Source organism: Strix aluco, chromosome 21, assembly GCF_031877795.1.
Source record: "Strix aluco isolate bStrAlu1 chromosome 21, bStrAlu1.hap1, whole genome shotgun sequence".
Lineage (NCBI taxonomy): Eukaryota > Metazoa > Chordata > Aves > Strigiformes > Strigidae > Strix > Strix aluco.
In genome coordinates this window covers 14,050,922-14,064,028 of record NC_133951.1, presented here as the reverse complement: position 1 = coordinate 14,064,028, position 13,107 = coordinate 14,050,922, and the positions used below count along the sequence as shown (strand labels likewise).

Here is a 13,107-nt window from a genome sequence, read left to right as displayed (position 1 = left end):
GGAAGATCCATTAAAAGAAGAGTAACACTTGATTCTCAATCATCTGGCACAGTGTGGTGCAGGGTGAGTGTAGAAGAGTACCAAATTAGAGCTCAAAGGTGTGACTGCTCCAGGGGCACGGGTCAGACAGACCCCCCTTCTGCAGCAGGGATCTATATTCCTGCTGCCTGTTCGCCGGGTGGAGGTGAGTGGGATACATTCTGTCAGAGTCACTCCCTTCTGAAACCTTTCTTTGTTTTTGTGTGCAGTTGTGTGATCAAGTGGACCAGGAAGGGCAAACTTTTGTCTTCCTGTTCAAAATTTTAAGCCTTTTCACCAGCTGACTTGTAAACTGTCATTCCTCAGTGGTGTTGTGTGCCTGAGCCCTGGGAATGATGCCTGTGCTGTTAGAGAGGACCCTGACAAAGTGCTGCCACTTGTCACCTCTTAGCTGGGAGCCTGAAATGGGAAGTTGCTGGAGTTCAGGATGCCCGTCTCCTCCCGTGGCTGCTCTGCCATGAATCCCGGCCCCTCCAGAAGAGCCCCACTCCAGTTAAACACGCAGGTTGCTGCAAGAGGCCACCTTGATATGAGAAAGCCTGCCGGGTGTGGGTGCGATGTATAAAAGCTTCCACCAGGCTTGGGAAAGAGAAAACGTGATTTTTCTGGGTGTTGCAGAGTGATCTGTAACTGAAACTCCAAAGGGAGAACAATGTTCCGTGTTGCTAAATACTGCAGTTACTGCTGGGTGTTCACAGAACTCCTTGTGGAAGTGTTTAATGGCACGTCTCCAGAACTGTTAAGGTTTTAGAGTTGCTGGTGGAACACCTAGCTGGTTTTGCCTTTTGGTTGAGAGGCTTGTACTAAATCCATGTAAATGTATATAAAGAAAAACGTCCCAAAAAAGTCTTTAGGAAGGGAATGAATTTACTGAACAAGCAGGCAGAACTGAGCCTGCGGGCCAATGAAGACTCCCAAATGAGACGGAGATGAGGATTTCTCAGTCTGGAAATCTGTCCCAGTGTTTGTATTTAATGCTGTTAAGTTCACCCTCAGCTCTGGAAAATAATGTAGCAACATATATTTTATGTTTAATGCTGACTTAATCTTGTGTTTGTATTAACTCACAGAGCAATTTAAACTTACTGGCGTAAAACCAGGCAGGTTTATAATGGTTGAGTGTTCATCTGTGTAATGTTTAAACAGAAATTTTTCAGCTTGAAAATTTCAGTGTAGAAATAAAATATTTACGGGTTTTAAAAGGTCCATTCTAAAATGTTAGGTGAGGGTCTTACCACAAAATGCAAAATTTCTCATAAACTGATTGACTGACTTGTTCTTGATGTCACTTGAACTAGGAGATAAAACAGTTATATGACTCTTTTCTTCGTTGCTAACCCCATTCTTCCTCAGCCTTTAACAAATCTTTAGCAACTGATGAAATGGGCTGTCTCAGTTACAGGCTGGGCTGGAATTACTTTCAGGACTGCTACAGTAGGACAAGTTGGGCTCCCTGTGATGGTGAAACTTCAAGTTTTTTTCAATCAAAACCGTTCTTATGAAGATAATGTAATCTTTCTTCTAGCTGAACATAGCTGCAGAAATTGCACTAATTTTGCTGTGAGATACCTATGGGTGATGTTTCTCTCGTCTGCAGATCTGTTTTGCCTCAAAAGGACGTAAGAGGTGAATTAAGGAGATTTTCCAAGTTCTCCAATGTTTAGTATAACATGTAAATTTCAGTGTCAGAGGCTTTAATAAGCATCTTCTCTTCCGGACAGGCACAGACTACCTCTGCTCACCTATTCCCATTTCTGATGGGTTTGGGGTTTAAATCCAGCACTGTTACTGCTCAGGAAGAGCTCTTTGACTGAGTGGATTTTGCAATTTAAGTATTGCAGGTTCTGACCCGGAGTTATTAAATAATTTTAAATTGAATGCAGTACAAAATTGTGAATTGTATCTTTTTCTTTTTTTTAAAATACAAATTACACTATATAGTGAAGAGCCTACAGTAAGAGCTTCTATGGTTTTGATCTTGAGCCTTTGCTGAGAAAGCATTTTGGATATTGGTTTTCCTAGAAGCTTGCCAAACATTCTTATGCTTCATTTTTTAATTCTAACAAAAATACATCGAAATGTGTTCTGGTGGATATATTCTTGAAATGTAGAAAAGAAAATTTCCACTGTCTTAATGACAGATGAGAGTGTCCTAGTACTTCTTGTATTAAGAAGCTTTAAATATGCTACGGTTTCTGGTAGTAGGTTCCAAAAGAGTTTAGAAATGCGAAAAGCATTATTCAGTTTCTTGGGCTCAGGTTTTCTTTTGATCTGTAATGATTCAACATCATAGATGGATGTTGAGTAGGAGTCGGAGGGGAGTATGGAGAGCTGTAATTCTTACTGAAGATGTGCTCTTTATTAGCAGAACAAATAGTTGTGAAGTATAATACTTTACCTCCTTTGTGGGGAGGCAGGCAGAGGGGAAATAACCCCATTTGTCTTTGGGATCAGACTGTTACTTTTCATCACTGGTTTGCTGTCTGTTTTCAAGGAGAAATCCTCATTTAAAACATCGAACTTGGGAATAGAAAATAAATATCAGCCTCTTCAGCGTAAGTCACAGATCAGACATTACTAGTAAAATATTGAAAAATAAGTCAGTATTAGACCACAAATGGGAAACAATAAATAAACGAGACAGGAAAGATTGTTTGGCAGGATACTTTCTCTTGAAAGAATGATTTGTGTGTTTCCACTTCTAATAAGTTATTTTGTCCTGTAGTTTTCTTTGTTTCCTTCTGGGTTTTCAGTGCGTGTTTGCCAGCATGTGATTACTTCTGGGGATGTTTGTGCTCTTTAACACCCTGGGGCGCCACGTTTTTTCTGAGGCTGTGTGACCTGGCAAAGGGTGCAGCGTACTGAAAAGGTGTCCTCGTGTGCAGGTCAGAGCTCAGCCCGTGCAAGTAGGTCTGTAATGGGCAGAAGTTTTGTGGGGGTATTTTTTGGGTGGTTATTTTTTTTCCTTTTTTTTTCTTCTTCCTACTCGACCATACTGCTGAGCACTAATATTCTCAACAAGTGTGCATAGTTGGTACATAGTATTTCTGTGCTGCTTGATACAGTAAAGGGTTACCTATTTAAGAGCTTTTGTTAAATGTGATTAATTTCTTACCTTTGCCTAGTGTGCAGGTGGGTCAAGCCAAAAGTCTCAACAGGAACTCTGTGCCTCTTAGTTTTCAAAATATTTGATGGGTTTTGGGAAAGGGCTGGCAGGAAAAGATGACACTAAATAATAGTCTTCGAGGGTGTTGCTTTCTAAATGAAGTTATTTCCTGATCTTAATCTTATCCTTATTGGAAAGGAATAGAAAGGTTTCAAATTGCTGTTGTAATAAGTATTTATTGCAATATCGAAGTAACATGATGTTTTCATTGGTGCAATAGTCAATACTGTGCATGAAATAGGGGAGCGGGAAGAAGGCCAGGTGCCCTCGCTGAGGAAGAAGAAAGCACTGAAGTATCGGGTGCCAGACACCTGCGTTACTGGGTGGAAAGCCTGTCCCTTCGGTTTTAAGACTAAAGGGAACTATTTTCACCCATTGCCGCTTGGGTACAGCAGCCTGCGCTGTGTGGGAGCTGATCTGCGCAGGCGCCCAGCGACGGGTGTGCTGGTGACTGCAGATGCATGGAGCTGCCAGGTCGTCTCTGATCACTTTTAAAAATCAGGTCATTTTTATAACACACAATTTTTTTTACTGAGTGAATTGAAAAATTAAAAATTTTGCAACTATTTTTCCTTTTACTAGAGCTGGGTATTATTTTGTTACCTTGAAGATAACGTATCCGTGTCTTCACAATAACCCTAGTGCAGCGGTACGCGGGTCTGCAGCGGGGGAAGGAGTCTGGTGTGGTTTTGTGGGGGTCACGGATTCTCAGTCTGTGGTTTGGATCAGGAGGTAAATCAGTCGGTACTTGGATGTTGAAGTAACTTTGTTCAAAAGAAGTGCACCCAGTTAAAAAATGTCATGTGTATCATTTTGTAAATATCTTGGGGTTTTGTTGCAGCTGTTGTAGGATGGTTTTTTCTGGAGTCTTTATTGTAGTGAACCACCAGTGAGATCTTTGTGCTGGGTTCTGTAAAACCAGGGCAGCAGTTGCCCTGTGTCGGATGAAATTATTTTCTAAACAAAGAAAAAAAACTGAGAGGAAAGGGTAAGATGTGTGCAAGCAACGTGAAAAGAGTCAACAATTGCTGTCGCAATTTATTTTTGAGGGTAGCGGTTTGGTGTTGACAAAATAAGTGAGGGAAAGTGAGGGGAAAAGAGAGATGAAAGTGAAAGATAAAAGAATCAGATAGAGCCGGAGGAGGATTGAAAAGACTTCCAAGGGGAGAGGAATGAATCAGGCTGGCTCTCAGCACAGCATCTCTCCTCCGTCGGGAGCCTGGGGTCTGGCTGCAGGCATCCGGGTCTTGGTGGCGTTTCCTTGGGCTACCTGGCTGCTCTGGCTTTGGAGGACCAAGCTGCATCTCACGGCTGATCCTCATTTTGCCAGTAACTATACTTTATCAAAATTAAGAACAACACGTAGTATAAGTATTCTTGTGCATGTGTACTTAGTGCTAACCCTTAGCAGTGCCACCTTCACCCCAGCTCTGCGCAGCCCTTTGGGAGCCCTTGTGAAGCGCCGGTGAGGGCATCCCTGCTCAGAGTCTTGTTTTCATCTGTGTTCTGGAAAGTGCTGCTTGCTCCTTGTTAACTCATGGGGGTGAGTAACTCCTACAGGATTGCAGGGTTTTGTTAGCAAGAACATAGTTTGGGATGAAGCCATTAACAAGATTTCTTGCTAATTTTTTCACTGGGTTCCCCATCATAGACATGGGAGTGATCTGCCCTGCTGTAGAGCCTCTCCCCCCTTCTTGGTGTGAATAGTGTCTCTCTGCTCCAGTTTCTAATTTCTTTATGAATTATGTATTTGTGTGGCTCTAGCTTCTTCTGTAAGTGTGAAGTTTGGATATTTTTTTTTTTCTTTTTGCCTGCTATTCTGAATTGTACTGAGCACCCTGGGGAAGTGGAGATGTGGGTGGCCTTGCTTCAGACAAGCAAGGGAGTGCTGAACACTTGATGGAAGTCCTGTGAGCCACGTTGCTTCTTTTCCTTCTCTGGTTTAGATTTTGGGATGAGAGAGTTGAGAAAAGAGCATCAAGATGTGAAATAACACTTTTCAAGCAGTATTTTGAACTGGCCATAGTGCTTAGTCATGGGTTTAGTGCAGCTTTTGGGTCCCAGGTAAGGTATCGATGGGTTTGGATTTTCTATGGTCGGGGTGCCCCAGGGGCTCCCGAAGCCGGTCGGAGTGTGCTGCTGGGCTGGGCTGGGCACGAGCCAAGTGAAGATTTCTCTGAAAATAAGGCTATGCAGGATAACTAACCTGTGAAGAAAACAAACAAACAAACTGGACTAAACATTTTGTTATGGTTTAGTCAGTCACTTGGGTGTTTTTCCCTTGTAATGCTTTTAGTTTTAATATCAGAGAGGACATAGTATATTATAATATTGATCATGGACCCTGAATAGCATATTCTCATGTTTTAATAATGTGTTTCAGTTGGACGATGACTAATTAAAGATGAGTAACAAGAAGTCCACTGATATCCATTTCCATGCTTTGTAAAAGAAGAATGGGCTCTGGAAATAGTAATAAAAATAGTAACATAAAGTCTGAGTACTGTTCTATTTAAAAAAAAAAAAAGAAAAATTTAATCAGTCATGCCTTGCTTAAAATAGTCCACCTTAAAGAGCAGATAACAGTTTGTTGAAACCCTTCAAAAGTTACAGTAGTGGTAAAATTTCAACACAAGTGAAAACTGATTTTGTTTCTACACCAAGTAAGCATTTTACTGTCTGTCTTTGCAGATGAAGACTGTCAGTGTTGCCTTAGTTTTGTGCCTAAATGTCGGCGTGGACCCTCCTGATGTGGTGAAAACAACTCCCTGTGCCCGTCTGGAGTGTTGGATCGGTAAGTCTGGAGAACTTCCAAGCTGAGTTATAGCATATATAATAATCTCATAGTTGCGTATTTCCTGGACTTAAAACTAGGGTGAACAAAAGGAAATCTGGCATCTGATTTCACTCTGTCTATATGAGTTAATTAAGAGTCCAGCAGTAACTGCTGCCATAGGTCGTCTTTCCTGCTTTATTCTAAAATGAGAGAGCATGGAGCAAAAAAAGCTTTTAATTGACTACTTAGTGTTCTTCTAATTGGTGTAGATTTATAAATATCTAAGGAAATCTCCCAGCAGTTACTTTTTTAGAGTACTGTGATCTGCAAAGGTTTAAAATTACCCTGCCTCATACAATATAGAAATAAGTTCCTGTAAAATGCATGGACTTCACTGCATGTTGAGGTGACTGCTCTGGGGCTATTTTAATTGGGATCATGAATTCAGAAGACCTGGAATTATTCCCAAGGATGTCTTGCCAGCAGTTCCAACACCTGGGCTTGCTACTTTGATGCAGTGTTGGACTAAATTCCTAGTTTTTTGTTAAGAAATGAGAAGTTCCCTTGGTTTTGGGGATTGTCTGATTATCAAGATGAGACAAATCTGAAGTAATATTAGAAGTGATTGCCTTGTGTAAGAAAGCTTTCTAAGGGAGATTTGGTTTTTTTATCTAGGAATGACAAATGTTCAGTTTTCAGCAAGTAACCTGCAGAGCACTGTAATCCTAAACTCTGGGGCTTATGATAGGCTGCAGAAGCAAATTAGTCATTGCACAAACTGGATTTCTTTAAAAGCTTTCAGAACATCTCATTTCTAACCTTGCCTTACCTGCTTTATGAATCATAGCATTTTTTTAACCTAAAAATGCTGATGACTTTAAAGCAGTTAAAAAGCCATGAGCATGCACTAAAATACATTTATTCAGTGGAGAGAACAGCTCTGATTCCTCATTGATACACGAGTAGAGAGTAAAGAGAATGAGGAGCATTGCAGAGTCATTAAAATAAAGTTATTAGTGACTATCATCAACAAAGAGAATTTTAAATGCAGTTTTTAAATTAAATTTTTAGCATGTATATATACAGAAGTACTCATTTCCGTTTCTAGCCAACTTTAAATTTCTGAAAAAGGTAATTGCAAAAATATCTGCCGTTTTTTCTTCTATACAACAGTCTCAAGAGAAGCTAATGGTGTGTATTGTGGAAACATAGATGTCTTTGCCAGATGTGCAAGGAAGTGTGGAAATCATTTTGGTGCAATTGCTGCTATTTACAGCTGAGCTGGGATCACCAGCTTGTGAACTCTGGTAATAAATGGCCGTCGCAGTCTCAGACAAAAGCTGCTTGCAGTTCTCCCTGTACCTTCCAGATGCACCTTTAGAACATCTGAAGTGTTTTGTTTTTCTCCAGAATTGAGCCTTAGTGACATCTCTGCTACAGTGTCAACCTGGCACCGTTTGAGGCGCGGATTGTACCGAGGGTGTCTCGGCCTGGAGCCCCGCAGGCCTTCGAGCCTTATACACACCCTCAACAGCGGAGGCTAAAGCTCACGTAGTGCCTGTGGTGGCATCGGCTCTCGTTAGGAAAAGAAACTATTTCCATTGTTTGCCTCTTGGAATGGGACCAGCGTACTTTATTTTTGTACAAAGGGTATTGTTAATAACGCTAATTACTCTGAAGGCACTCCAGAGTCCACAAACTATGTTCCTCTGCTGTCAAAGTGTATGTGAAGTATTTTTAATTTCTTTTTCTGAAGTTCAGTTTGGTCCTTTTGAAGGACTCAGAAAAACTCTGATGTCTTTATGCTATTTGTTTCCTTTTTTAATTTGAGCAGTGGCTAATGGCGTATCAGCTAACAAAAGCTGTGAGGAGGCAGTGTGAATACTTTTGGGGGAATTACCGCTCAACCCCTCAAGGGTATTGACTCAAAACTTGCCTTAACTGGCGCGGGGGCTGTTGCGGTTCCGAGCAGCAGCTGCCGTCCGTAGAGACCTTTCTGAAAGGTGCATCCGGGAGCGCGGGGACCCTCCGTGGGGCAGACCGGGTGCTCCCTGGTCCTGGGGACGGCCCTGGGGAGGCTCCTGCAGCCGCAGCTCCGCGAAGGCACTAGGCAGCATTCTGGAAGTCTGAGCAGATGATTTACTGCTGGTTGTGTTTGGTTTGAAAAAATGGAAGTGGTATACTCGCATTACCTTAAATCTGTCTGCAAAAGTGCACAAAAATGTATTCATTTGTATTAGTCATTTAAGAACAATAACTCATAAAATCCTGCTTTCATCCTACTTTATTATTTTGTTTCTAGCAGGACAAGATAGAATATTTGTAAACATTGATTTGGTTGAACGCTTCTAAAACGACATATTAAATTGCAAAATATTAGCTTCTAGGATTTTTTTTAAACTTTTTAGTAGTGTCAATTATACGGCCGTGGTTTTTGAATAAAGCGCAAAAGCTGAGATTGTATTGGTATATATGGATGGTGGTAATTATCTAGTGATAAAATTAACTTCTTAAAAATTACAAATGGCATACAATCTCTGAAGCAGTAAGCAATGGAAGTAAATGAAGCAGGATTTTACATTCATCAAGAAAAAATGTTTATCATCAAATATTTAACCAATTTAAATTTTTGTCATTATCTACTATAGAAACCTTTTTTTCAGTATTAAAAGAAACAAATGTAATGCCTCTCATGTCTTCCAAAACAAAATTGTGTTTATTACCTTAGTGAGAGAAATCTTCCAAATTTGACTGTCTTTAATGGCATTTAATTTATACTTGAGTGAAGAATTTGGGGGTAAGTTCTGGGTATTGCACCCAAGTAAATTCCATGAGGAACGTAATGTTTATGAATTTGAAATTGAATGCGTGAAAGGAACCTGCATTAAAATAGCATTAAATGATCTTTCTTCAAAGCAGAACAGTGGAGAGGGAAAGCGTGGGAAGCTTTTGGCTTCTTTCTCCTGCAAAGGGGGGTGGTGTTCATGCTTTGATGTAGACTTTGGTCTCCCAGGTTGTAGATCTGGATTTTACAGAAACATGATGTAGAGAACCTAAAAGTTTAAATGCAAGTAGAATTGGAAATAATTTCTGCCTTTTGTCAAGCTGAGTGATTCAGTTGTGGTCCAAAATACTAATTAGCATTATATTTCCTAGATCCTCTCTCAATGGGTCCTCAAAAAGCTCTGGAAACCATTGGTGCAAATTTACAGAAGCAGTATGAAAACTGGCAGCCAAGAGTAAGTATTCCTTGGGCTTCCCCTCTGCAGCTACAGCTGTGATTCTCCTTTGTGATACCGTTCAGCGTAGCCTGGAAGCTGAGGTGTGTGTCTGTAGTGTGGCACGGTGGTCTCGCGGCATTTGTTGCTCCCTTCACCCGTCGGCGTGAATAAATTCTTGGAAGCTGTCAAACGTGACAGCCTCCTAGCTGGTGTCCCTCTTGGCTAGCACTTTCTTTGATCACGCCTGGGGTATTTGTTTAAAGTACAAAGCCCTACAGTGATTTTTTTTTTTTTTTAATTTAGGTTCCTCTGACTTTATTGTATTTTTGAAATGTTCTGAAGTTTTTCATTCTGAGTTTATAGTTTCTTCTTCGTTTGGCCTCAGCTAGTTCAAAACTGTGTCCCACTTTTTCCAGAAGTGTTTTGTAAGTATATTTATACAAGAAGGACTTGTCTCGAAGCATACATGGTATATATCCATCAGTACTGTCTGTATCCTTTGGAACAATGAATGTTGTGCAGTTAGTAGCTGAGGACGGGTTTTGACTTTGTTGTGAAACAGTTTCAGAGCTTTGGTAACTGCTAATTCTAACTAAAGTATAATGTCTACAAAATATAAGGCATGCAAGCTACTGAGTGTTTATTTCCTGTTTTGCAACATCTCTTTCACACTGGGGAAGTGTTTTGCTTCTGGGTATTTCAATGTCTGTAGTTTCATGTGTCTCAGTAAATAAACTACAGAAGGATCTAAAGGATGAAATTTGAAGTCTGCAGCGTTTTCCAAACAGATGCAAAAACTGAACTGTAGAATCATCTTCACTGTTAATATTCCCCAGTATGTTCATGTCCTTATCTGTATGCTCTAGGTAGTTTGGGTCAAAATGTTCCTCTTCAAAGTACCTGGGCTATTGACTACTAAATCATAAATTTATCATTATAAGCATGTAATGTATAACCCATCAGAAATAGTAACTTCACTGAATGAACTTACCTGTAGGTTTGCCTTTTTTTTTTTTTTTTTCCTTATGATGTGGTGTGAAGACTAACCTGGTCTTCATTTTTTATGGAAACATTGTTTCTTCTCTTCTTTTTAGATCATCTTCAGTAATAATAATAATGTGTGTTTTTGTCAGCACCAGGACTATATTTTCTGTTTCTGACATTGCTCACTACCTTATTTAACGTATAACTAATCTACCGAGGGTCTCTGTAGTGTCTGTTAATATACAGTTTAAGAGTACGGTCTGCAGTTGGAAAAGTTACTGGTATTTTCCTATCCTGTGTGTAGCACGGCTGGTTGAGAAGCCCTTTGTGTCAGCAGTGCCTTAGGTACTTTTAATCAGTCTTTCTATTTAAACTGTGATGGGTTGCATTCATTTATTTGTTTCTTCAGAATTTATGAAATCAATAAAGATAGGTTGCCACTGCAAATGTTTTGTTTGGGTCTGGAACCTACAATTTCTGAATGTCCCTGTTCCTACAGGGAGATAGATAACTTGGGGGTTTTGTTATTTTTTTCCCCCAAAGTCTTCCATTCCTTCATGAAGGACTAAGACCTTCAGATAAAGGACAAGTGGCTTTGAGATTGTCTTTGCAGTAGTAAATACAAACTGTTCTTTTGCCAGACACTGTTGAGAACATTTTTCACTGAAAAAAGGGTTGTTAGCGTGTGTGATGTTAAAAGCAGCTGGTTGTATGCATTCAGAGTCCCTCCTCTTTCTAACTCAAACTTGATGGAAATAGTAATATATTCAGAGCAATTTGAATGTAAATACAGCTTGTACTGGTTCTTTACCTCTTGCCTTTGTTTGATACTTTCCAGCCCCCTTATTCAGGGTTGGCTGACTAGAACTGAGTTTATCACTCAGTAAAAGCTGAATGTATTACCTGAAGGAGTCTTACTGTTTTCAGTGATGAAATGTTTACATTACTAAATCTGTGGATAATTGTGGGTATGCTTTTTTTGGAAGTGTTTTGTAAGTATATTTATACAAGAAGGACTTGTCTTGAAGCATACATGGTATATACTTAAGAAAATTTACTTTTGCATTTTTCCTCTTGGTACATTGACAATTCTTTTTAAAAATCTCTCTATAGCAGCCCAAGAATTTGGCAGAAAATTAAAATGGTGTCTGAAATCAAATAGGACAATAAAACATCTTGATGCAAAAGTGAAAACGAACCTTTTTCTCTGCTCTTTAATTCCAGAGTCTGTAGTACTGAGGAATGAGGGACAGGCATCTCGCAGCAGCAGGTACCCTGTGTGGGCCGACCTCACGCTGCCTTGTAGAGTTTGCACAAAACATGAGGCAATTACCGAGCTCAGATGTTTGTGTGCAAGGTGCCTGGTTCTTAACAGTAAATCACAGCCCTTTGAAACATTGCAAAGCTAAACACGTACCGTTTTATTGCACTCTACAGGGCTCTTGAGTTTTCTGCAGTAATAAAGAGAAGTTGATGTGCCATCTGCAATAAAACAATAGGAACATTATTGAATTTCCTAGACCTTTCATATAAATACTAATACATCCAGTTTTTGTCTATTTCTTAGTGTTTTGGAAGGGTTGAAGAATTGAGGGAAGGAAGACAATTTGGGGAAAACTAGGCAGTCTGGAAAAAAGACCAAATCATTAAAATGTTCTGAAAGAGCCGATATTATGGGCTGTCAGTGTGGGTCCTTACACCAGGAAATGCCTGTGGTCACTATCTTGTTGTGAAGGCACAAATGGTGCTAACTACTGATAAATGGATCATGTGGTAAGAAAGGCTCTGTGAAAGGCCCCTGACATCACTGCCAGGGCGGTCCTTGTCTGCTTGTAATGGTAGGATGTTGTTCAAATACATGCCCGTTTTTGTTAAATACAAATAGCTTAGGTGAAAAAGCTTTCAAAGGGGAAAGCATGAAAATTCTTTGTTTCTGGAAGCTCCCAGGCTGCACAGCTGATGCATATTTCCTTCCAGGTCTTATTGAACCCCTTTCTAAATAATTTATCAGCTTGCCATTCCTTGAAGTATTTGTACTCATTAAATTTAAGACTTTGCTTTATTGTTGTGTAGCTACATAAATCTGTGTGCTGCGGGAATAAAGAACACTTCAGCCGTTGTTTCATCTGCAAAATACTGCAGTTAAACAATATTCAGTCATTTCATTGCAATTCTCAAACGAAAATTTTACTGGGGGAAGAGTAGGAGATGACAAAGCTGTAGGCTTTATCTGTCTTTATAAAGAATTTTCTGAACAAGTAAGAGTTCTTGCAATTCAGTGCAAAGATAATTTAGCTGTTAGTGAAAAAGTGGAAAGGAAAAAAAAGCTCTTCTCTGATGTTACCTTGGGTGGTGGGTTTAGAGTTTCACTGGGCATGGAAGGGGTTAAACCTGAGGGTAATCTGGAAAACAGGCTCAATTACAGGGAATAAGGGGGTTGGTTAAGCAGCTGAGAATGAAAGGAGAGAAAGGTGGTGAAAGTTAAGAGCACAGGACCCCTTAATGCCCAGCCTGGTTGGAGGGAAAAAACCTTCCCTGGGCCTGCTCTGGGGGATGTGGGGACTGGTGGGCGAGGGAGGGATGGCTGGTGGAGCCCAGCAAAACCGGGGCTTGCTGGTGACAGGGCCTGGGTGACAGCGGGCGGCAGGCAGCGTCGGGAGAGCAGCGTGAGAAAGGGGAGCCTTTGGCTCAGGCAGCACGTTATATCACTTTAATTGCCTGGAATAAAATACTTTAAATTTCTGTTGGAGATTCTTGGCATGCTCTGTATTTAAAATATTTAGATAAGAAATTGATCACATTGAAATGGTATTTCTCTGCTTCTGATCTCCATTTATACCCTTTGCAGAATACTGCCTGTGCTAGGTGCAGCATCGTAGTAAGTGACCAGCCAGAGCACTCGCTGCCTCGTGCTGGCGGTA

At 40.4% G+C, this 13,107-nt stretch overlaps 1 protein-coding gene across 4 annotated transcripts in view; it reads left to right on the top strand.

Annotated features, from left to right (window-relative positions):
- The window catches only part of RPTOR (regulatory associated protein of MTOR complex 1), a 157,316-nt gene that overhangs the window by 8,386 nt on the left and 135,823 nt on the right, over positions 1 to 13,107 (top strand). For all 4 annotated transcript variants that reach the window (XM_074847029.1, XM_074847028.1, XM_074847027.1 and 1 more), the window contains exons 2-3: positions 5,897 to 5,999; positions 9,138 to 9,220. In XM_074847029.1, the coding sequence (XP_074703130.1) occupies positions 5,897 to 5,999; positions 9,138 to 9,220 (186 nt within the window). The remainder of the gene's footprint in view (positions 1 to 5,896; positions 6,000 to 9,137; positions 9,221 to 13,107) is intronic.